This window comes from Odocoileus virginianus, chromosome 22, assembly GCF_023699985.2.
Source record: "Odocoileus virginianus isolate 20LAN1187 ecotype Illinois chromosome 22, Ovbor_1.2, whole genome shotgun sequence".
NCBI classification, from domain to species: Eukaryota; Metazoa; Chordata; class Mammalia; order Artiodactyla; family Cervidae; genus Odocoileus; species Odocoileus virginianus.
In genome coordinates this window covers 51,162,087-51,186,734 of record NC_069695.1, presented here as the reverse complement: position 1 = coordinate 51,186,734, position 24,648 = coordinate 51,162,087, and the positions used below count along the sequence as shown (strand labels likewise).

At 38.6% G+C, this 24,648-nt stretch overlaps 1 protein-coding gene across 8 annotated transcripts in view; it reads left to right on the top strand.

Moving 5' to 3' along the window:
• NETO1 (neuropilin and tolloid like 1) overlaps positions 1-24,648 on the top strand; it is a 126,237-nt gene that overhangs the window by 6,742 nt on the left and 94,847 nt on the right. For all 8 annotated transcript variants that reach the window (XM_020886975.2, XM_070452963.1, XM_020886976.2 and 5 more), the window contains exon 4: positions 80-328. In XM_020886975.2, coding sequence (XP_020742634.1) covers positions 80-328 — 249 coding nt within the window. The remainder of the gene's footprint in view (positions 1-79; positions 329-24,648) is intronic.

Here is a 24,648-nt window from a genome sequence, read left to right as displayed (position 1 = left end):
TCTTAAGTGGAATCGGAAAAGTCAAACTACAGATTTAAAAAGGACCTTTTAGACATAATCTTTCTTCCTTTTTTTTTAGCTGCCCCGAGACAGTGCATTGAGCTTTACTTTGATGAAAAGTACTCTATTGAACCATCTTGGGAGTGTAAGTTTGATCATATTGAAGTTCGAGATGGACCTTTTGGATTTTCTCCAATAATTGGACGTTTTTGTGGACAACAAAATCCACCTGTAATAAAATCCAGTGGAAGATTTCTATGGATTAAATTTTTTGCTGATGGAGAGCTGGAATCTATGGGATTTTCAGCCCGGTATAATTTCACACCTGGTAAGTGGGGGCTTGTTTTCCCTGTCTGTGCTTTCTTCCTTAGTTCTCTTTCTATCATAGTATAAGAACTTCTGTAAGACAACTTTATCATTTCCGAAGTTTCTCAGTTCTATTTGGAACCAAACCTACAGTGCTCTCTCTCTCTTCATATTGTAAATTCTGAAAGGGAAATTATTTTTCCTTAAAATTTAGCCTACTCTAGAGGTAAAGCATAGTGACTCAGGGGTTTACATGGTCATCAGCAACACAGTTAATTAGTTGGACTTCCATTACGCTAAAACATGTAATTCAAAAGGCAGTCTGTAATAGAGAAACTAATTATACTTTGAATCCCAATAAACTTGAAAGGCAATTGCAATATTGCAAAATGTATCCATCAAAATGATCTTTGGAGAAATTGAATAGAATATTCATTTGTTCTGAAAATTATCATTTTTAAAGCAAATGGATCTTAGGATAAAGCCATCTAATCTCTTTTTTAGAAATGCAAATCCCTAAGAGTTGTGATGAAAGGAAAAGTGAGCCCCCTAGCAGCCCAGTACTCATTTGCAAGGCCTGCCACACATTATCTGTTATTATATAATTATCTGTTCTATGTCAATTTTCCTTTTAAACTGTTAATATTAAAAAAGGCCTGTGATGTTGACTGGCTTACTTTATGATGAGTTATCGTTTGTTACAATGAAAATTGTTATCACATTTTTAAACTGTGTCAATATCAGGCTGCAGCAGTTTGAGATTTGATGACGTCATTTTTAAAAAAAAAAATAGAAAGATGACTCAAATTACATAAAGTACATTATTTACTTATAATTGCATATTTTTTTTAAAGTTGGTGTGTATCGCTTTACTTAGGTTGTAACAGGCAGTAAATTAAATTGGAGTGTACGTAAACTTTGTTCAAGTTTCTATCCCACGTTACAGAGGTGACATCAGAATAGGGCTATGATGCTCCGTTCAAATACTAAAATATTTTAAATAGTTAATATGCGATTAATGATGACTTTTATTATGATACTATAGACAAACAATATGATAAAATAAATGAGATATTAACTCTGGCATATGTGTTAGCCTTAAACATGACTAGATTGTGGTTTTTATTATGCTTTGCTAATATTGGATTGTTAACAGAAGTCATGGATATTTCATATGTGGCAATCAAACTTGATGTGTTCTGGAAACGTATAAACATTGTGATTGCTTAATTAATGCTGGAGTTTTTAATGGAAATACATATTTTCTTCTTGACCGCTCATTTGGAGTATAACCAGAATCTAAAGACAATGGCATGTGTTATGATCTAGGCTTTCGTAAGTTCCAGTTTCATCTTGAGATTGGTAATCATGGAAACATGATTTTATGTGGCGATATAAAATTGTAGTCTCATTAGAAATGTAAAGTCAACTTCATCAACTTCATCAGCTTAAGCAGTGTGATCCAGACTCTAGCTCTACTTGAGATGCGTAAATGGTGACGCTCAACCTGCTGTCCTTGATTTTCAGAACCTTCTTGGTTCTCGAGTGCTGCTCTTTGCTCCTTGTTTCTTTAAAGCCGTGCTACTTCACCTGTAGAAGGAGGTTTTATTACCGAGAGCACCTGAGTCAGAACGGAATGTAGGGAGGTGGTTCATGACATGAAGAATACGTTAAGGATATTAAGCGCCTCTAGTCACTCGGACAAACTCAAGTGTAGCAGGAAGCCTACTCCTGGCATCTGAGGGAAATGTAGGACCGTAAGAAGAGATGCGTCAAAACCCCACGTCTGCGAAGCTGACATCCATGGCCCGAGGCCGTTGCCTGAGTGCGCCATAATCCACAACTCAGTCTGTAAAGAGACGGTATTGAGGAGGCCACTTAGTTGGTGAAGGAGGCAGAGACTCGTGGTAATTTGTCTGTGGACAGAGGAGCCTGGCGGGCTACCGTCCATGAGGTTGCACAGAGTCAGCCATGACTGAGCGACCGCGGAACGCGCAACATACGGAGAGCAGGGAGCCGCAGAGACTTCACTTGAATTCGGGCTTTATTTTTGTTCAGTAGTGTGCTTCCAGTGGTGATTTGTGGAAGTTAAGCAGAGTTCTTCAAGTTCACTTTATCGTTTGAGTGATAAAGCAGTGCTGACATTCCGAGGGCCCCCAAGTGGGATGCCTCCTGCAAGGGGATCTTCTCCGCTGGCCTCCAGTGTGACCGTGAGGGACACTGGTTTCAGAAGCAGATTAGGCTTCCAGTTCTGACTGTCTTATTCTTGCTGGCTATAAATTTTGGATATGATTCTTAATGTTCTATGCCTCAATATTTTTATTTGCAGAATAAAAATAGAAATAATATTATTTCCAAAGATTTGTTTGAAGATTGATTACTGACCAATACATATTTATGGATTTTTCACTTCCTAAATGATCTCAGCTATTGATCTTATTTTATTAATTTGATCATTGTGTTCTTTAGAAGTAAAGGAGGCTTGGCATAGTTTATTGGGAGAGCAGGTGTCCCACACTGTTTTTAAATTACAACTGCTGTTTCCCTGACTTTGGGGGGGAGGGGGTGGATGTGCAAAACTAATACCTTCCTGATGTCACTTTTCCTTACTAGGTTTGTTTAAGTGGGTCTAAGTCTCCACAGGAGGGTTATAGTTATTTCTGATAGCAGTCATAAAATACATTAGAGCAGAAACAGCAGTGAGAAGACCAATTATTTTTGAAAATTTATCACAATCTGGAATCTGGATCTTAATTTATAGTCTCAGAAACTTGAGGTGGGCACATGAAAATTTACCCACTCTTAGTAATGAGTTCCATTGACCAAGCTAAAAAGACTGAATATATACATATACATGTAAACATCTATACACATACATATATGCACACATATAAAAACATATATACATTTTCAGTTAAGAGTTCTTAGACTCACTCAACTCAGTGTTTCTTGTAAGCAATCATGCATGGACATCCAGATTATAATCAGGAGATTATACAGTGAGTGTGAAATCCAAATATTGAAGCTTAACTTTGTAACTTGCATCCAGCTCAGGTACATGATGATTCATCTCTATAAAAATGGATCATTTTTTTTCCCAGTAATGATGTAGGTCTAAGACTTTCTGTTGTTGTTCAGTTGTGTCCAGCTCTTTGCGACCCCATGGGCTGTAGCACACCAGGTTCCTCTGTCTCCACCATCTCCCAGAGTTTGCTCAGAATCATGTTCATTGAGTTGGTGACGCCATCCAACCATCTCATGCTCTGGTGCCCCCTTCTCCTCCTGCCCTAAATCTTTCTCAGCATCAGGGTTTTTCCAGTGAATCAGCTCTCTGCATCAGGTGGCCAAAGTATTGGAGCTTCAGCTTCAATATCAGTCCTTCCAATGAATATTCAGGATTGATTTCCCTTAGGACTGATTGGTTTCATCTCTTTGCAGTCCAAAGGCCTCTAAGAGTCTTCTCTAGCACCACAATTTGAAAGCATCAGTTCTTTGGCACTCAGCCTCCTTTATTGTCCAACTCTCACATCTGTACATGTCCAGCTCTCACATCTGCACATGTAGGTTTCAAACTGCCATGGGTCATTTCCTCTGTCCAGTCTTGAGCTGTGGTCTTGCCTGACCAGGACACTAATTTGTGTCAACTCTTATCTCAAACTTGTTTTTGTCTCTTAATATCTGAGTGTCTTTGACCATCTTTCCTAGTCACCTTTAAACATAGCCCTTTAATCCCTGGCTCCTGTGTTCCTGGAAGCCACTTGTGACCTGGTGGTGAACAGTGGTGGATGGAGGTCATGTGTGGACTTGGAGGGTGAGAAGCAGAGCCAGAGAACATGCCACCAATTCACTCTTACAGGGATTTCCCATCTTCTGACACATTCTGATGACCCTGCAGTTTTTATTTTATGGACTGTGACTATTTCTGGATGCTGTACCTTTATATAGTGCAATGATGAATCACCTAGGGTTACAGTCTAGCATGCACGAGCAGGATTGTGAGATTGAGTGACAGTCAGAGAAAACTCAGCCAGTCAAACTCTGAGGTCTGCAGAAATGAAGGACAGGGTGAGGTCTGAAAAGCAGGGCTGAGGACCCCAGCGCCCTGGGGGGAGGTTCCGGGATGATCCCTCTTGGGAAAAGCTCTCTTCTGGTGTAATCACAGTTGTGTTGTGACGTACACTCTCCCACTCCTGAGATGGGAAATGAATTCAGAGTTACTGAGGATGTTACAAGGTACATGATGGAAAATTTGATAACCTGCAGATAATTGAAAAAGAAAACATATAACAGTGTTTATTGCGATAGACTGACATTATTTTCTCATCTTAATAAGGTTTTCTCATCTTAATAACATTTATTGGGAAATATTTTCTCACATGAGAAAATATTTTATAATAAAATTACTTTAAGAATACTGGAATAATATTCACCAAACTTGTAACGATGATTACCTTAGATGATTTTGGGAGTAGGATGGTTGAGAAGGAATTGAAGAAACCAAGATAGGCATATAGTGAAAATGTATCAGTATTATCAGTTATTTTTTAATTTTTGAAAAGGATACTGTATTATTTTTTATATCACTTATGTAAATAAAACTGAAGATGAATCAAAAAGGGAACATACCATAGTTGGTCATTTTAAAATGAATTTTATTCAAATTTAAAATGTATTTTTAAATAAAAATGAATTTTTAGAAGAGTGGATACCACTTCTCCACAATCCGCATTTTTTTTACTTAAACAGAAAATGCCTTTTAAGTAGAGAATAACTCCCCCTGCAGCCAGCTTCCCTAGGCCTCAATTTTCTTTGCCACTTGAAAATATAAACTAAAGAGAAAATATATATATATATATATGCATATATATATATGTGCTGTTCCACCAGTTCAGAGGCATTATCAGGGACTCTGTGTGATATTAAGAAAGAAGAACATCCCAGATATTCTACTCTTGGGGAATGTAACCCTTTCAATCTCTTTGGAAACAAATATCTCTTCTTCTTGTTCTTTAGTCTCTAAAGTGGAGTCCAAATCTTTTGTGACCTCATGGACTGTGGCTGGTCAGGCTCCTCTGTTCATGGAATTCTCTGGGAAAGAATACTGGAGTAGGAAGTCAATCCCTTCTCCAGGGGATCTCCCCATCCCAGGGATCAAACCCCATCTTCTGCATTTCAGGCATATTCTTTATCAGCTGAGCCACCAGGGAAGCCCAGTTAGTCTTCTGCTTTCCTTCCTAATGGGGAGACTTTCTCCTCTTTCAGTTCAGTTCAGTCACTCAGTCTTGTCTGACTCTTTGCAGCCACAGGGACTGCAGCACACCAGGCTTCCCAGTCCATCACCAACTCCTGGAGCTTGCTCAAACTCATGTTTATCCAGTCTTTGATGCCATCTGACCATCTCATCCTTTATCATCCCCTTCTCTCCCTACCCTCAGTCCTTCCCAGCATCAGGATCTTTTCCAATGAGTCAGTTCTTCACATCAAGTGGTCAAAGTATTGGAGCTTCAGCTTCACCATCAGTCCTTCCAGTGAATATTTAGGACTGATTTCCTTTAGGATTGACTGGTTTGATCTTATTGTTGTCCAAGGGACTCTCAAGAGTCTTCTCCAACACCACAGTTCAAAAGCATCAATTCTTCGGTGCTCAGCTTTCTTCATAGTCCAACTCTCACATCCATATGTGACTACTAGAAAAACCATAGCTTTGACTAGATGGACCTTTTGTTGGTAATGTAATGTCTCTGCTTTTTAATATGCTGTCTAGGTTGGTCATAGCTTTTCTTCCAAGGAGCAAGTGTCTTAATTTCACAGCTGCAGTCACCACCTGCAGTGATTTTGGAGCCCAAGAACATAAAGTCTGTCACTGTTTCCACTGTTTCCCCATCTATTTGCCATGGAGTGATGCAGCTGGATGCCATGGTCTTCTTTTTATGAATGTTGAGTTTTCAGCCAGCTTTTTATTCTCATCTTTCCAGACATAGAATGTAATGTTTTTGGAATCTTCCTCTCTTGATGATATTTTCCTGACTTGTTGTTTGTATCAAAGTTACAAATATCCTATTGGAGAAGTTTAGTTTAAGGATTATGCCTCAAAGTATCAAGTAAGTGAGGTCCAGTTAGGTGTTGTCATAGGATGAGTGGCATTGTCAACTTACTGAAATTATCAGGATACTTTGTATCACATTTCACCTGATATGAAATAACAAGTTTCATCTGAGCAGCTTAAAGTGTTTTAGGAACATTCTGCACAATTCCTAGACTCCTTGGAAAACTCCATACTGATTGAATCCAAAGGCAATGGAAGGGGTACACTGCAGCACAGTGATTTAAATTGAATGTTTGAAAAAGATTTCTGTGCATATTAAATGATATATATCAGGTAAAATACTGTCATAGACTCAATGTTACTTTAATTATCCATTGCAGTGCTTTTTCTATCTGAAATGTGTGAATATTAAAATATGTTGAAAATTCCTAATTTTTCTTGTCTAGATAATCAGAGTTTAGATATATGCTTTGGTGGTAAGAAAGAAAAGCTATATTTCATCTATCTGTACCAGTTTTTCAGTAAACTTTAATTTGCATTTTATACTAAAAGATGAAAGAATAAAAGAGTTTTCAGGTTAATGTTAAAACAAGGACAAGGACTTTATCTGATTATTATTTTCACCTAGAAATAAAAGATTGAGCAAGTTTAGGTCAGATAGCATTATGTTGTCTTTCTATTATCTTTACACTGTAGGCTCCCAGTATTCTAATTTCAGCCCCAACAAATACTGTCAAATGGAAAACGTATGAAACGAAATTACATTTCTTCTCGAGGCTTTTATTTTTCAAGAAATGAAACTGAAAACTTGAGAGTCACAGTAGGGACATGTAATAAGTACCAAAGATATTTGTGTAAGAGCAGTTCTCCGTGCCTCAACTCTCATCCCCCCAGCCTGTGATCTGGTTGATCTGATGTGTATAAAAGAGGGCTCAAGGGGAAGGCTGAGGAATAAGTAAAGAGACAGAGGGAGAGGGAGAGAGGCTGTTTGGTCTAGGTGGGTGTTCAGGAGAGAAGCTGAGAGTGGGAGAGAATTTCCAGGATTAGCTCCCATCTGTACAGAGAATATTGAAAGCTGTAGCAGAAGAGAAGAAAGATTTTTAAAGAAGTTTCCTGTACAGACAGAATACCTTTCCTCATCTTGCTCTTTCCTGGAAAGGTAGAGAAAAGTGTTTAGGGGTGTGTGTGTGTGTGTGTGTGTGTGTGTTTTAATGATTAATTGTTGGACTGCATGTTTTTGAATATGGTACATTTGAGACTGGTCCATGTGGAGTCTCAGGTATATTTACATTGTAGGCATGTGTTTTCTTTAGATCTGAAAGAGACCTTGAAGTTCATCTCATTCAATCTTTGTATTTTAAAGATAAAGTAACCAATGATCTAGAGAAACGGTGTTGCCCAGGTTCGTGAGCTCTGTGTAGAAGTTACGTGACTGCTTGTTCATCAGTTATATAACCCCTGGGCTGATACACCTTTCACAAAGGTAGAGATCATGACTTTAATTACATCACATATTGTAATGCTTTCAGTTTAGTTATATTAAGAAATTTAATTAAGGGATAAAACTGTATCACCCACATTTCACCATTACTGGTTATGGATTTTAAAATTCACTTTCCCCATGTTGCCTGAAATGCCTTTCAGTTGACAGTGATGAAAAAGGCAGTGATTTATCTTCCTTCCCTCTACCTCTGTTATAAACACCTGCCTTTTCGGCCCCCGCCCCCCAGCCGGAAGTGTGTGACTCACTTCCTGTTCTTCTCCACGTCTGCTGTCACTGACCTGGCCAGTTAGGTGTGTGTGAAGTACTCTCGTGACTTGGAACCTGTGCCTGATGTGCTAAATGCTCAAGGAAAAACCTTGAATTTCTTTCTCCTGCAGTGACTCCTTCTTCCTAACACATGTGTCTCTGACTGTTTTCAGAGACGAGTTGTTTGCAGCCACCAGCAGCTTCCCTCTGCCCAGGGCTGCTGTGATGATGGTCAGGCCCCTAGGCTGAGAAGGAGGGCTGACTCTGTTCCCGCTCAGGTGCCCCGAGCAGACCCATATCCGGAAACGGGTGCTGTTTACTAATTTCCACAAAGGCGTCTTATGGACTAGCTAGGATCATGCATTGATCAATCACAACATCACCTCTGAACCCATCACCTCTGAACCCAGTCACACCTTTGGATGTCCCAACATCCAAAGACCACCATCCACCTTCCACTAAAATTGTCCTGAAATGGTATCATTTGAGTCAGAGAAACATCCAAGAAATAAAATAAAAGAACGACAACAAAAAAGCATATGTTTTATCTCCATTTTGCATTCTTATGGTTTTTTTCTAAGTGTCCATAGTTACCAGGCTTTTTGGTAAAAATCTCCTAGCAAATGCTAACATTTAACTTACAGCATATTCAAGAAGTATGCTTTTCAGTTTATAACATCCTATATCTATATGTTTTGACTAAGAAAATATTATAGTCTAAGTTTTTTTATTTTCAAAAAAGTTTCATGACAATTTGCCCATAATTTAATACTTCTTCTTATTTATTTATGTGCAGAATCAATCAAAGAGTTATCAGGAAAACACCCACACTGTTATTTTGTTGACCAAAAATGTCTTTCTATTTTATAATTTGTCTTCCATTATAGCTACTTAAGTACAGCTCATGTAACTATACAAAGTGAACTCACAGAATGACTTAATCTCCACTTGTATTTGACACTTACAGTTATTCAACAAATATTTATTGATTTACTGTTCTAATACTGTAAATGTACGGTGTGTAAAACATCCTGTCTTCCCTACAATGAGTCCATATTCTATGAGAAGAGTAAGATATTGTGTAGTAGAGTGATGCCCTTCCCCCTTCAAAAAGTTGATACTCTATTTCTGTATGTATGTATGTATGTACCTATTTCTCTATATCATTTGATTTTATGTGAATGCCATCTTTATACATAAATATGGCAGCAACTCCAACAAAATAGCAACTCACAATCCTTTCCAGAGATGTGCATGGGATGGTGGCATTTTTGTTTGCGGCAATAATAGCTATTTGTAGAACCTGGCACTCTTTAAGGCTCTGCCTCTCCATGGCATATCTCCCTGATGCCTTTGCTTCAAAAGAGCTATGCTGTCTGTTGCTGCTTGCTCACTTGGCTAGCTTCCCACCATTCCACAGCTATGCTGACTTGCTTGAAATTCTGCTTCAGTACATCCTGATGGCATTTTCCTTCTCCAACTCATTTCAGACACCCTCACTTCACCCAGACGACCACAAGGATTACAGAGTGATTATGATACAGAAGGACTATTCACAATCAGCAAGCCATGTGCCACACAAGAGCTAAACTTGACTTTTAAGCAGAAAGACATATTAGTCGTACCTATGTCACTTCTATTCTGTTGTTTATTGATCGTAACCCAAATCAGAATCCAAAAATTCCCTTGGAACTTGCCTTCTGAAATTTGCACTTCAAAGCTCCAAGGAATTTCTCTAAGTGATTCAAAGAGAAATGAGATACAGAGATCCGTATTATCTTAAAACATTCCCAGACTCTATTCTGCTTGCTGGTGCAGTCTGAAAGTGTATTAGCTTTAGCAGATTTGGCGGGCAAACAAACTCGAATTTGTAGACTGGTCAGTGGCAGTGCTAATGAGCTAGGAAAGCAGAGATGAGGGTTGTCATGGCAATGATAGGTGAAGTCTGACATAGAGGGTTTCCACCGCATGAAAATGAGTCAGGTTTGCAGAGATCTGCTGTGGTAGATAATTGGTTAACTGGTGAGAAAATTATTCTTAGGTCTTTTGCATGTGCATATTACTTTCCTTTAATAAGTATTTTCAAATAATATTAACAGTCTCATTATTTTATTTAAATTTTGAAATAATACTTGGGATAAATAAGGTTTATGCCAAATTTAAATGCAAAGAAAATTATCATCAAAAAGTAATACAACCATGCTTATGTTTTGTTGAGCACTGTTTTATCATTTGTATCATTTCTTCTGTCCATTCCATTCATTATCCTCTTGGTTCTTGCTCTTGCTTCTGCTTCCCCATTCCTTCTTTCCTGTACCTGAGTGGTGGCCACATACCTCTTTCTTTGACAGCTACAGGCAGTGTGTCTCCCACTGGCTTCTACTAACTCCTTACTGCCTTCTACTCACAGGTTGCTGGGTCCCTAGGCTCTTCATCATGCCTCCTCCCTCTACCAGCCCCATTTTTTGGTCTGATCCCACATTTTCTAGAAAAAAAATTCAGATCTTGTTTATGAGCGCTGATATAGGAAAAATGTAATGATTCTATGAATATGGAATTTAGTTTTCTGTTCAAATGTCAGTTGTTGGCATGTATGTTCTTTGGACTACACTTCTCATGTCTAGCTTGAGTTGTGTATCAGTTTTTTCTCCATTAACATCTTATATGTTCCATTCTAGATCATAAAGTAATCCACAGTAAAACCCAGCTTTTTGTTAACTCAAGGCAAGTTGCTTCTAAGGATGTGATTTGTTGTGTTTTCTCATTATCTATGGATGACATGTTCTTTTATGCCTAAAAGGTACCCTTGTTTCAGAAAAATTCCTCAGCAGTTTCAAGTTATTTTCAGTGTAACATCTCTGTCCTCATCAGGAAAAAACAAGTTGAGGCCGTAACTTATAGTACATATTTAAGTGAAAAGAGTTGTTTAGGTATTTCCTGTGAAATGTGCAGGGGAATGCTCAGTTCCTTTCATAGAATGTCGACACTATGCTAGGTCTTTGTTGCAGTTTACCTGGATGAGTCTTCGGTTTTTCATTTCTGCATAAAACTATTTTTCTTAGTTTCATGGTTTTTTAATAATTTTGTATTATATGTATGTGTACACATACACATAATATTTTGTTAAATGTGGTCAAATATGGGCCACAGTGCTAGACTGTCTAAGTTTTGACTTAGAAACTTCCTTATTATGTGACTTTTGGCAACAGCAGTTTACTTAATCTCTTACAGTTTCAGTTTCCTCATGAGACCAGTACTTGGCCCATTATCCTCATGGATTTTGCTACTAATAATATAGCCAAAATATGAGCACATTTTGTTGTATGTGACATGATTCCCTGAGATCACATCTAAACCTCTGATTATTTCTTAGAGTCATTCAACAGCAGTAGAAGAGTTTTGACCCATAGTTGGTCCAAACTGTGCAGTAAACGCTGAGATGTGAACATGGCTGAGATGCAGAGTCCCCTCTTGAGGAGCTGAGTGTGTGTTTGAGGACATGAATATTTATGCCACTATAGTGAGTGCCATGGCAAGAGCACAGAGCGCTGACCCCTAAAGGGTAAGTGGGGGCATCGCCTGATGACAAGAGGCGTTGTCGCTTGGTGACATTTCCCTGCATCCTCAGGATGGACCCTGTGTCCCCCCAGGTTCACCCAGCCAGCTCCATCATGCCCTACTGACGCACATTACAAAAAACTTTCTTTCTCTCCATTGACACCAGACTTCTCAAAAGGAAGGAACTTTGGTTTATATCTTTAAGTTTCTAGAGCCTCTTCAGTGTTTGGCATTAGCTGATAGTTACTGAAATTTACATGAATGAACATCTACATGAGTTAAAAAAGAAATGAATGCAGCTAAGTACCCAAAGAAGGTAGAAAGAGTGAGATAGCAGGCATGGTAAAATTGGTAAAATGTATAGCCGGAAGTCAAGACCATTTGGCATGTGGGAGTTTTAGTTGCCACATGTGGGATTCTTAGTTGCAGCATGTGGGATCTAGTTCCCTGACCAGGGATTGAACTTGGGCTCCCTGCTTTGGGAGCATGGAGTCTTAGTCGTTGGACCCTCAAGGAAGTTCCAGTCAAGACTGTTTGGAAAGCAGATTTGTGACTCTGAAAAAAGTTGAGATGAGACTGATTCAGATAAATAATGTTTCATAAGCCATGGTAATGATGTATAATTTTAGGAGAAGTGGGAAATAGACTAGTATTTTAAATTGAATTGCAATATTTGAGGCATTTATTGTAGTCCTGCCTGTGATTTATTAGAATGTGGAGGATGGATTGAGTAGAGAAAGAAGAGAAATGCAGGAAACAAAGATAAACAATTAAAATCATGCAGGTAAGAAATTGTTAAGAGCCAAGATGAGCGTGGTGTGTGTGGCAGTGTACTGAAAGAACAAATTTGACATCAGTAAGATTTAGTGACACATTAGGTGTGCGTGTAGAGAAAGAAGAGTAGAAATGACTGAAGTTTCCATCCTTAATGATTTGGTGATTATGTCATAACTTATGTTGGAGAATAAAAGAATAGCAAGTGCTGTGTTTGTTTTTAAAGATGTCGAAAGGGAAGTGCCAGTGTGATAGCTCTGGGGGCACAATGCAAGCCTGTTAGCAATTCAGAGCTGAAGCAGGAAGAGCAGCTAGGGAAGGTGAAGAAGTGAGTGAATTACAGGGCTGAGCACAACTAATTATGACATCCACAAATTAGAATAGAACATTGTATGAGTCGGAGCCAGTACTCTTGTCTAAGTAAATTAGAACACGAAATTGTATATTTTGGAATGTTACTTTCGGTTTGGTCTTGGCTTCTTCTTTATGGACGATCTTAGCTGATAATCAATTGGCATCAGTTTTTCTTTGAGTGTAGGTGAATTTTAGGGGCTTTCCAGGTGGCCCAGCAGTAAAGAATCCACCTGCCAATGCAGGAGATACAGGAGACATGGATTTGATCCCTGGGCCAGGAAGATCCTGTGGAGGAGGATATACCAACCCACTTCAGTATTCTTGCCTGAAAAATTCCATGAACAGAGGAGCCTGGCAGGCTACAGTCCCGGGTTGCAAAGAGTCAGACACGACTGAGCACGCACGCCAGGATATAGTCCCATGCTTGAAGGGTTCTACTGATTCGGGGCTCTTTCCTGAGTTATGGAGAGAACTACTTCCATGAGACAGATTACAGAAGATGAGCTTCCCTGGGATGGTTTTGAAAGGTTCAAGGGTAGACATGAGCTATACTGCATATTGAATGACAGATCATTTAGTAATATTTTCATTTTCTTTCTGTATGGCTTTGCCATACTTCCTTTTAGTAATGACATCATTTATTTATACTTACTTTTGAAAATATAATATCTCAATTATCAGGATATTTTCAGGTGTCTTTCAAGATTTGAAGAAACACATTTGGTCTGATTTAATGAAGAGGGCAGGGGTGGGAGGGAGGAAAGAAAAGTTCCTTTTCTGTATTCATTATTTCCCTGTAATTCAGACAATATTTATTTTACTACTTTATCTGTTGCTTGATTGTCTCTATTGAATTTATGCTGATTGCCGATGCAAGCTGTAACATTGTAAAAGAGCAACGGTATTCACTATTGGCTACAGTTTAGATGGTAGGGATAAGAAGGGGGAAGTTAGTTTGGAAAATATTCTGATACACATATCCTACATATTTATAAAAAGCTGCTTTCTTATCAAAAGTATTTGGATTTATTAGATAAAATATCTCCTTCCCAAATTTCTCTGTTATTGTCCAGCAGAACAATGTGTGATAAATGTAGTCATTCAAAATTAATTTATATGAAATAATGGTATGATTAGGCAGTGATTCTTGCCTTCCACTGTCTGATTATAAGATATTCATCTTAATAAAGCTAAAGAATTTGTGAGTTCTTATTCTATGCCAGAGGTTGTTCTAAGCACATTGCATACACTATCTCATTTGATTTTTATAGCCCACCTGTGAGGTATTGTATCATTGCCATTCTAGTTTTAAATTCTTGAAAAAACAAATATTTAACATGGAAGCAACCTAGATGTCCATCAGCAGATGAATGGATGAGGAAGCTGTGGTACATATACACCATGGAATATTACTCAGCCATTAAAAAGAATTCATTTGAATCAGTTCTAATGAGATGGATGAAACTGGAGCCCATTATACAGAGCGAAGTAAGCCAGAAAGATAAAGACCATTACAGTATACTAACACATATATATGGAATTTAGAAAGATGGTAATGATAACCCTATATGCAAAACAGAAAAAGAGACTCAGATGTATAGAACAGACTTGTGGACTCTGGGAGAAGGCGAGGGTGGGATGTTTCAAGAGAACAGCATTGAAACATGTATATTATCTAGGGTGAAACAGATCACCAGCCCAGGTTGGGTGCATGAGACAAGTGCTCGGGCCTGGTGCACTGGGAAGACCCAGAGGGATCGGGTGGAGAGGGAGGTGGGAGGGGGGACCGGGATGGGGAATACATGTAAATCCATGGCTAATTCATTTCAATGTATGACAAAAACCACTGCAATGATGTAAAGTAATTAGCCTCCAACTAATAAAAATAAATGGAAAAAAAAACACAAATATTTAAAATTTTGCATATTGTGCTTAAGGTTTTCTCCCTACCAAAGCCGAGATTTGAACATGAGAGATGTATATATTTAGGCATTATGTCCTGCTGTTAACAGCCATCTGTTTCCTTCAGGGCTAAACTTCTCAAAAACATTGACTTCTTTTCACCCTTTGTGATTTTATTGTAGAGCATTGAGATGTTTTCATTCATCCTGGCATTTACCCTTTCTGTATATTTTGCCATCTTTCAGATAACAGCAAGTTTTGTCTCTATGTCATAATCAAGCAAATAAATAAGTATAAATTCCCCTGGATTTTTAAAACCTTAATTATAATAAATTATTTTTAATATTGGTTGGCGAGTGATCCTATAAGCCAATCTCTACTGATAAGAGATATTACCTGATGGGGAATTTCATTCACCCGCCAGCCACAAAAATCTGCATTTTATTTTTAAAGTATATTAAATTAATTATTCATTTATTTTAAAATGTTTAATATGAACTTTTTGGCTGTGCTGGGTCTTAGTTGCGGTCTGTGGGATCTTTAGTTGAGGCATGTGGCATCTAGCTCTCTGACCAGGGATCCAGCCCAGGCCCCTGCAGTGAACGGGCAGAGTCACAGCCACTGGACCGCTGGGAAGTCCCAAGAGACAGTGTTCAGGTGACGTGCCGCTGGTGGAGTTTGAGAAGCTGAACTGTCAGAAAGTGAGTCCTAATGATCATAAGAAGAACTTTCTTAGAAATTGAAGAGCTATAGAATCCTCTCAAGCTTTCATTCACTGACAGCGAAAGAAATTTCTACATCAGTCAAAGGTTATAGTAGGAAGTAAAATAAAGTAGGATTATTCCTCTTTGAACTCCATAGGAATAAACCTAGTAAATCCTAGTAAGCAAATCTATTAAAACTATTTTCCTATATTAGAAAGAAAAAAACAAAAACTTAGAAATGTTTAAAAACTTACCCAGGCTCACCCAGTTTATAAGTTACAGTAGAAAATTTAAAATCCCTTGAAGTTTGACCCTAACTCTTGCTTTTAACTCCTATGCAGTACTTCTTAAGAAAGTTAAATTGATAAACTAACAGTGGTCCTAGATACCTTCACAGTAAGGACGAACAACATTTTAACTCAATTTTTATTTTGCTGACCAATGCAATGATTGTCTAATCTTCAACCCACGCCTTTGCTCTTCCTACATTTATCTTATTGTACTTTCTCTGGAGTCGATTGGGGAGTCGGTTCTGCAGAGAGCTGCTTAATAGAGATCCCCTAGATGTCCAGTGTTATATTTATGATGTTCAAACTTGAACTCATTAATTTTGCATGCCAAGTGAACACCACATGCTAAAAATTCCCCCAGGCTTAAGTCTTCTCCTGTGTTCTATTTGTTGTTATTCAAGAGTACCATGGTTCATCCAGAAATTCAAATCCAAATTAGATGAACCATATTTAATTAGAGAACCATATTTAATTTTCTTTCTTCTACTCCCTAAGTCCTCATCACTCACTAAGTTCTCCTGAATCTACATCCTGAAAATTCTCCTCTGCTTTTAATCTCCCCCATTCCTACTCACATTATGTTCATTCTGGCCCCTATGATGCCTCATCTGGCCAAGTATAATATCCTGTGTCCTTTTATTCAGACACATTTCCCCATCTCTCTAACCCACTCCTGCCAGAGTTATATGAGAGAAAAATCTAATTGTATTCACCCCCTGGTTAAAACCATTCAGTGGCTGAGTATCCCATTTCTTAGCAGGACAGTCGTGGGCCTTAACAACGTGACGTCTGTCTAGCCTTCCTCCACCATTCTACTTTTGACTCATGTCTTCCATTTATAAAAAGCTGTTTGCAATTACACTCTTCTGTGCTTCTGCACGTTTCTCCTGCCTAGAATGTCCTTCTACTCATTCATTTATGTGGGCATTTTTTTTAAATTGGAGTGTAATTGCTTTACAGCGCTATGCTGGTTTCTGCTGCACAGCGAGGAGACTCAGCCGCATGTACGCATGTGCCCCCTCCTCCTCTCGCTCCCCCACCCGCCTAGGTCGCCCCACGCGCCGAGCTGAGCTGCCCAGCTGTACATCGGCTTCCCACTAGCTGTTTTACACGTGGTAGTGTGTACACATCAATCCCAGTCTTCCGATTCATCCCACCCTCTTTCCCCACCCACCTCACCAGGCCCACATGTCCATTCACTATGTCGGCATCTTTATTCCTGCATTTATTAATCAAGACTCTATTGTGCACTTGTTCTGAGCGTTGTGGGCCTTGGGATCCACTGATGATCCTGACAAATATGTATCTTCATCTTCAAAGTCTTAAATATCTGGTTACAGATATTAAATAACATATTTTAAAGGATTAATTAGTTATACCAAGTCCTGGAACCAATCACTCATGGATCCTTGGGATGACTGTATTATATCCCTCTCTTATTGCTCTTCTGAATGGTATTGTAATTAACTGTTTACATCACTTTCCTCCCACTAAACCATGAGATTCATAAGGAAGTAACTGTGAGTCATATTTGAGCTTCAAACATTAGCCATGGTATTAACATATAGAAGAATACCCTTCAAGTATTTCCTCCTTCTCATCCGTTTATTTCTCAACCAACTCCTATTTTTACTTGCATGTCCACTTCAAACTCAAGAGTATCAATATTTCCTCCCCAGAAAATTATGTTTTCCTTCCATATTTCATGTTTTGAGTAGTGACACCACCAATTCCTTGGCCTTCAAACAAGTTGTGCATTATCCTTCCCCATACATTCAAATACCACATCCTTCAGAAGTGCTTTCTAATTATTTGTTGAATCTTTGCCGTCCCTTCCTGCCTTGGCACTGATTTTGCGCCCTCCTCATTTCTTAACTGAGTTGCCAGAAGGGAGTTGTAATGTATGTTCCCGCTTCAGGATTGTTCCTCTTGTAAAACCCAAATATCTACTGAAGTGGTTTTCTAAAATTCACAGCAGCTCATGATGCTGGCCTAATTGAACTCCTTTACTGGTGATTCTTTGCCCCAGGATAAAATCTAAACTCTTCAGCAGGGCACACAGGGCGTTTTGTGATCTTGCTTCTCCAGTCTGATGCCTGGATGCCCCAGTGCTCAGAACTCTGGTTTAAACATCTTGAACCACACTCAGAGCATCCAAGACATCACCGTTTGTGCCACTGGAAATGCTGTCCATCTAGTTACCTCTTCCACTTAGCAAATTCCAAGTCCCAGGTTAATCTCTGATGAAGACTATCTGCTCTGTGAGTTCCGTCTTCTGGATTTCCCTGCTGGCATTCATGGGCTTCCTATTACAATCTTAGTTGTGACTTACCCCTCTCTCACTAGCATATTGTGAGTTCTTCAGCCCAGATATTATGCCCTAGGTCTTTAAAAATCACCAGTGACATAATCCTAGAAACTACTATGTATTTAACATATTTTAGCCCAAACAGTGTTGTCAATAAAAACTCAAGATAGTAGTCTATTTCTCTAAACAGTGAGAGATTTGGGGATAACTTCAGGGCCAAAAATAAATGCATATAATGAGTGAATTACAAAATACAAATTTTCTTCAGCTCAGCTCATTATGATCTGAATAAAAATGTTATGAAGTTGACAACTAAATTATTTTCATTACTTCTGTTACTCAAAAAGAAATAAATATTGTTTAGAATATTTGATTAGCTTTTTAAAATATCACGTAACTTAAAAGTGGATTTGGAGCTGGGGCGCAAGTAGTTTTTTCTGTGTTATATTGTCTGGTATAGACTCTATTTCTATGGAAATGGTTTGCATTAAATATTAGCAATCTAGCATAAAGTTACACACATTCAGATCCTTTTAACTGGTGTTGAAAAGATTTTGCTACAGCAAAATAGAACTGTGATTCAAAGGGAAGTATCTCACTTTAAAGGAGTTCAGTTAAATCCTGCTCCATCTACTTTGTAGTCATGTGGCCTTTGATACCCTTCAGATCTCTCACCTAGAAAGTGGGAACAGCACCAAATTCATTGGGTTACTGAGACGTTTAAAATATAAGGCATGCAAAGGTTTTGGTACGTTGTATGGAATTATTGACTTAGAAAAATTCACAGCCTAAAAGTTGAGAGTTATGTTAGAACTTCAAGCCTGGGAGGCAGCATCTCAAGTAACCCCAAGAGAACTGCTCTCAGGAGGTTGGTGGGGGAGCCAGGTTATGTGGAAGTCATGCAACAAAAGGCAGGTAATCTGAACGTCAAATGACTATTGTTAAAGGGAAAGCAGATACCTCAAGTTAAGGAATTTAGCACTTTCCTATTAATATGTATGGAAAGATGCAAGAGTCTGGGCTCACTGAAATCCGTCCTGTGATGTGCACCTGAGCCATCTGGGGCCAGCATCCCGTGTTTTCACTTCCCGAGTCCTCCCAGCCCCGTGGGGAAGGGGCTGCAGGCTGCTGGCTGTTGGATGGCAGGAATTCTTTCCTTCCTGAGCCTCTCAAGGCTCATCAGCTCACCATCCGTGGTGCTGGCACTCTCAGATGACTGTTACCTCCTTTGTTGATATGGCAGGAAATATTCCATTTCTCAGAATATATTGCTTAATAAGCATTTATTGCATTTGTTACTTTTCTCTAGATTGCACATACACCCTAGAATCTTCAGTGACTATTTGAGCAAGAAACATGGTTAAATCTGTCTCCAGGGTAGGAAAAAAATTTTTCTAGTGGGTACTTTTAGTCATAAGCTAAATGCAACCTGTAGATTTTCTGTTTGGATTGCATGAGATATTTAATTAAATAGTTTTCATGCCTGTTTCCCCCTCTTTTAATTTTGTGTTGGTCAGAGTCATTGAAGAGACAAAACTAGGGATGGGAAGTAATGATTGCCACTTTTTGTTTTCTCTGAAAAGTTCTTTACCACCTTTTGCTGTGTTCTTATTAGATTCCTCACCATTAATTGTTTTAAGTAGAACTCTCTGGGCATTTTACCCTGCTGAGAAAAAAATCTTCTTTCCTACCTTGGTAATTTTTCTTTGAATTCCTATAACATGCCCTTTCTAGACTATATCCCCAGATTTGGCAGTAGTTATTTTTTACTGCTGTGTGTTATTCTGTAAGTTTCATGTTAATATGTTAAATTTTCCTAGGTAGGTTTTACTTCCCTTGACCTTATTCTGTATATTATTCAGTATCTACTGAGGTTCTTTTAAAATCAGTATATAAGTAATGAGTATAGATTGATGACCAGAGAATATAAAGTAGGATAAATACTTTTAAAATCTTTAAATTAATAAGACATTTCCATTGAACAGTGTTCAGACTACCCAAGAGTATTCCTAACTTTTGCTCATTATATTTTTTAAGTTATCCAGGTAACGAGCCACATATTGAAAAATTGAATAAGGTAGTATTCTTAAGGAAGGAGTGTGTGTGTAGGGAGTTCAGGCTGCTTGCCATTCAAAAGCCTATAAACAGGCCAGGTGGGTAAAAGGAAAGTTTGCTTTATTTCAGAGGCCTGCAACTAGAGGGGGGAGGGTGGCCAACATCTACTCAAAGGTCCCCCCTTCACCCCCTACACCCCCTCCCCCGGACAGGCAGGGGGTGAGACCCTCTATAGACAGAGTGAGGCCGGGGAGGCTCCATGCAGAAACAGCACGGTCAGCTCTGACAGCCTTCACATTGGTCATCAGAGGTCCGACCAGTGGCATCTTGATTGTTTTAGGTGCGGTTGCTTCAGTTCCAGGGTCCATTTGTTCCCATTTCTTTGAGGCTGGTTCTCGGAATTGTGGCCGCTTATGTTCTGGGTACAGTCTGGTCGTCATAGTCAACTTCTTCCCCTTGGGTTTTCAGTATCTGTGAGACAGCTCACAGGATACGGCTCAGAATATTATCTCTAATCTGGAGAAGGAACTACAAGTCCTTGACTGTGCTTATGACTACATTATTATTATCTGGTCTCCTCTGACTGTCTTCCTTTGTCTCAGCATTTCTTACTTCTCTGATTACACTTTTTCTTTGACTGATATTCCCCAGAGAGAAGGCAGGCTGAGGACGTGGAGGGGGCAAGGATCATAGGGCCCTGCTCCATGTCAGTATCACTTGCTAATAAAAATATATCATTATCATGAACAGTGTTTTATTACACTCCTATATAAGCAAAATATAAACACCAAAGCTGTAAAACATTAAACAGAAAGCTGAATTATAATAAATGATACATTGGTCTGTTCATTCCTGTTAGTCTGTCTAAACATCAGGGCAGCCAGCAGAGTATACTAGGCTCACCTAGTCGCAGATCAGTCCCTTGGATCATCCCAATAAACCAGAGATGTTGTAACAGGGATGATAAACATCAACTGCCCAATAGTACCTGTGAGCTCAGGAGACAGAATTATACGCCTTGCAGTGTTGCAGTGTATGGGTTAATAAAAGCCTAAAGAAGATGACTTGGCTATTTCTTGATTCTTACGCAATATAATTCAAAAGTGGCTCTTCCTGAAGAGTAAATGTGAGCAAATAAAACTTGAAGGGTTTATTTTTCCCTGAAAGAAATTTGATCTTTAAGAGAGTGATGCAAACTACCCAAATTTCAGACCTGAGACTTATCAACTCTTGCAAATAATAATTTTCCTAAAACTACTTTGAGTCTTACTGAAATGTCTAGGGTGTTATGGAATATTTCTGTAAATAAATTTCAGGGCCTACATTTTTGTATTCTTTGTTCTAAGAATTAGAAAACATTTTACAGTGCAGCAAAATTTAAGAGTAAGCACATGGACCTAGCAGGTATTTTAAAGATTATCACCAAGTTTTTCCATTATTTATTTATTTTGTGATAGAAATTGGAGATAAATAAATAAAGCTTATATTGTTCATATTCTACTTTAGGAGACAAAGGGTACAATATGATACATGTCATAATAAAGATAACATATAGTTTTAAGGAAGAAGATGCCTACAACTCAGACAAGACTAGTCAACAGAAAAGCATTCTCAAGGGGTAAATCTAAATCCAACCTCAGAGTACTTAGAAGGAGGAAGGTATGAACAGACCTTCCAGACTCTTGCACCACAATGTCCAAAGACAGAAATATTGCTATTGCTTTTCCATTTAAAAAAATATGCAGCAGATGATTTGATTTGGTTGAAATAAAGGCTATGCACAAAAGTATAATAAATGATGCATTTGGAAAAGGTATCCAAGATCAAGTCAGTATTTGTTATGCCAATGTATTTGTTTAATCTTTAAACAATGGAAACCACTACCAAAAGATTTCATGTATGGAGATGATCATTGTTGAAACATAGAAATATCATTGGATCACAAGACAGAAAGTAATTTGGGAGAAGGTGGACTTGTTTATGAACTGGAAACCTGTAAAATATGTCCAGGTGAATTAATATGAGTTCCAGTGGGAGCACTAGAGATGAACAGGAAGATATAGCAGCAAGAGTTATGGAGATGTTAAAATTTATAGCGTATGTTCTCTGATTATATGTGAGGGGAAAAGACAGTGAGTTACATTGAAACATCTTTGGTTTGAGGTGAAATACAGAAGTGAAGCAACATAGTGTTTTTTATTATCTGATGTGCCAGACTGTAATTCTGTGAAGTATATCATTTTTAATTCATTGTTGTAGCTCCACTTGTTGAATAGAATTTTAAATTATAGGAGAGATCTGATCAGTGAAATCAATTGTGTTAGTCATCGGCTTGGGGGCGGTAGTAGAAATCATGGGTGTAGATTGTATTGCTCAGCAAAGAAATTACCAAGAAAGATAAAGACAACATTTGAGTAGGTGTATTGGCAAGAAAACAGAGAGGGTGCTATTTACACACCTAAAATAAATGCTCTGATGGGTGGCTAACTAGTATCAGTGCTTCAAGGGCTGGAGTGAGGATGTCAGAAACCAAGGGGAAGAAACCATTTCAAGTAAGTTGGTTTCCAGTGTATAAGCTGAAATATAATTATCAATCTGATTTTTTTTTTCATTTATCAAATACAGTTTTCCTGAGTGGTTAAGGTAGAATTCAAACTTGCAGATAAATAAGCAGTAAATAAATTTGGGCAACCAAATAAGTATAGAATAACCTTTCAAGGACCTAGTCAGTGAAAGAAATAATGGGATGGGCGGGTGAATAATGGGTTGGTGATTGAATCTGAGGGTCAATGCAGAGACAAGGGATGGGAGGTTGGCTAAAGTCCATCTCTTGTCACTTCTTTATGCAAGACTTGGCTTCACAGGAATTCACTTTAACACAGGTTTTTCTTATGCCTTACTTCTACCTGGTGAAATCCATCTCCTTCTTGCCTGTCCTATCCCCCAAATGAAGTCTGCTCCACCAAATTCTGGCAATCTTTTTTATTACATCTGCTCAATGAGGAATCACTAGCCAAGTCGCAGCCCCTAGGCCTTTATTTTTGCCATTTTTCTACTTCTTTCTTGGGATCCTTGTTTAGATATTCCAGTCCCTTCCAGTGCCCAGTATAAGTGATACGACAGTGGTTTTCTGAAAGCATATGTGGTGTTACCTACGCTGCTGAAGTTCACACTCCAATGCCAGCCTCGGTTTCCGGTGTCTGGATACTGTCCATGGTGCTGAACATGTGGCCGCACATGCCACAGCTCTTTGCCAATTTCAGCAGCACGGTTCCCACTCTCGAGCCCGAGCCAGTACGGCACTGCTGTTCCTCTCTCATGTGGGGGCTGCTCCCTGCTTCCGTAATTCTGCAGATGACATATATGCCATGCGATAGGATGACAAAGCAATAGATATTTTAGTACTTCCTCTTTGATTTCATCCACACATGTAGCTCTGGGGACCGGGCTGAGGCAACCTCAGAGACATACACCATGAGTTCTTCCAAAGTGCCTTTCTTCTCTATTTGTACAACCAAGAGTTTCTCTTTTCTTGGGCTGAGGTTAATTCCACCCCCACCCCTGTGGATACACTCCCTATATATTCAGAGGTATCTTAACCTGCCTGGGTCAGTCCTGGGATACTGCATTTTATGCTCCGCCCTACACATGGGCACGCTGTCTTTATAGCTCCACTGATGTGATAGAACCACACTGTCACTGGAAGTATTAGCAGGACTAACTTATGATCCTGACTAAAGAACAGTGGGTGTGCTGCCTCGGTTTCAGAGAAGCTGGGCAAACATTGTTTTGTTCCCTAGGGTTTCTATTCTGCTCTTATTATTCCATTTATTTTTTTCAATCTACTTTTTGGAAAAGGAGAAAATAATTTGCTTGGATTCCAAAATGTAAACATATGTTAGGGTAAAACAAACACAGATCTATTTTAACAGCTAAAGTAGATACTGGATGTTGAAATACACTTTAAATTTCTCAGGTTTGAATCATGTCAGGTGTCTCAGGAATGTGCTGGGACTAACTGTGAAAATATAGGAATGATGATAATAAGTTGTATTATAATAAGGTTTAATAACTAGTCATAGGGTCTTGGATGTTTCTGGATCTTTATTCTTCCATCAAAGAAGCGGAATCAGCTTGTCATGATCCACTAAAGAAGACCACTGTTGGCGTTTTGGTTGGTCTGTAGATCAACTTGAGGAAAGCCAGCATTTTTAATATGTTGAGTCTTGTAAAATTTCATGACCATGGTGTGCACTATAACCCTTGTCTTACTTAGGTCTTATCAAATCCCTTTCAGTGTCATTCAGTCCTGTGTCTTTCAAAATATCTTCTTTGACCCATTCTTTTGGTGCAGCAGTTGTGGTTTTTCAATTTCTATATGAAGTTAATTTATTTTTGTTACTAACTTCTAATTTAAGTTGTATTGTGATTAGAAAATGTGGGATGTTACTTATTACCATTTTTTTCCTTTTTTTTTTTTTTTTCCCTGATCTTTCCTACATTTGAAACTGTTCTGGGGTCATATTTCTTTGAGAATTACAGCCTCAAATTTTCCTTTAGAACCAGTCTCTTGGAGATAAAAATCTTCCCATGTTTACTTA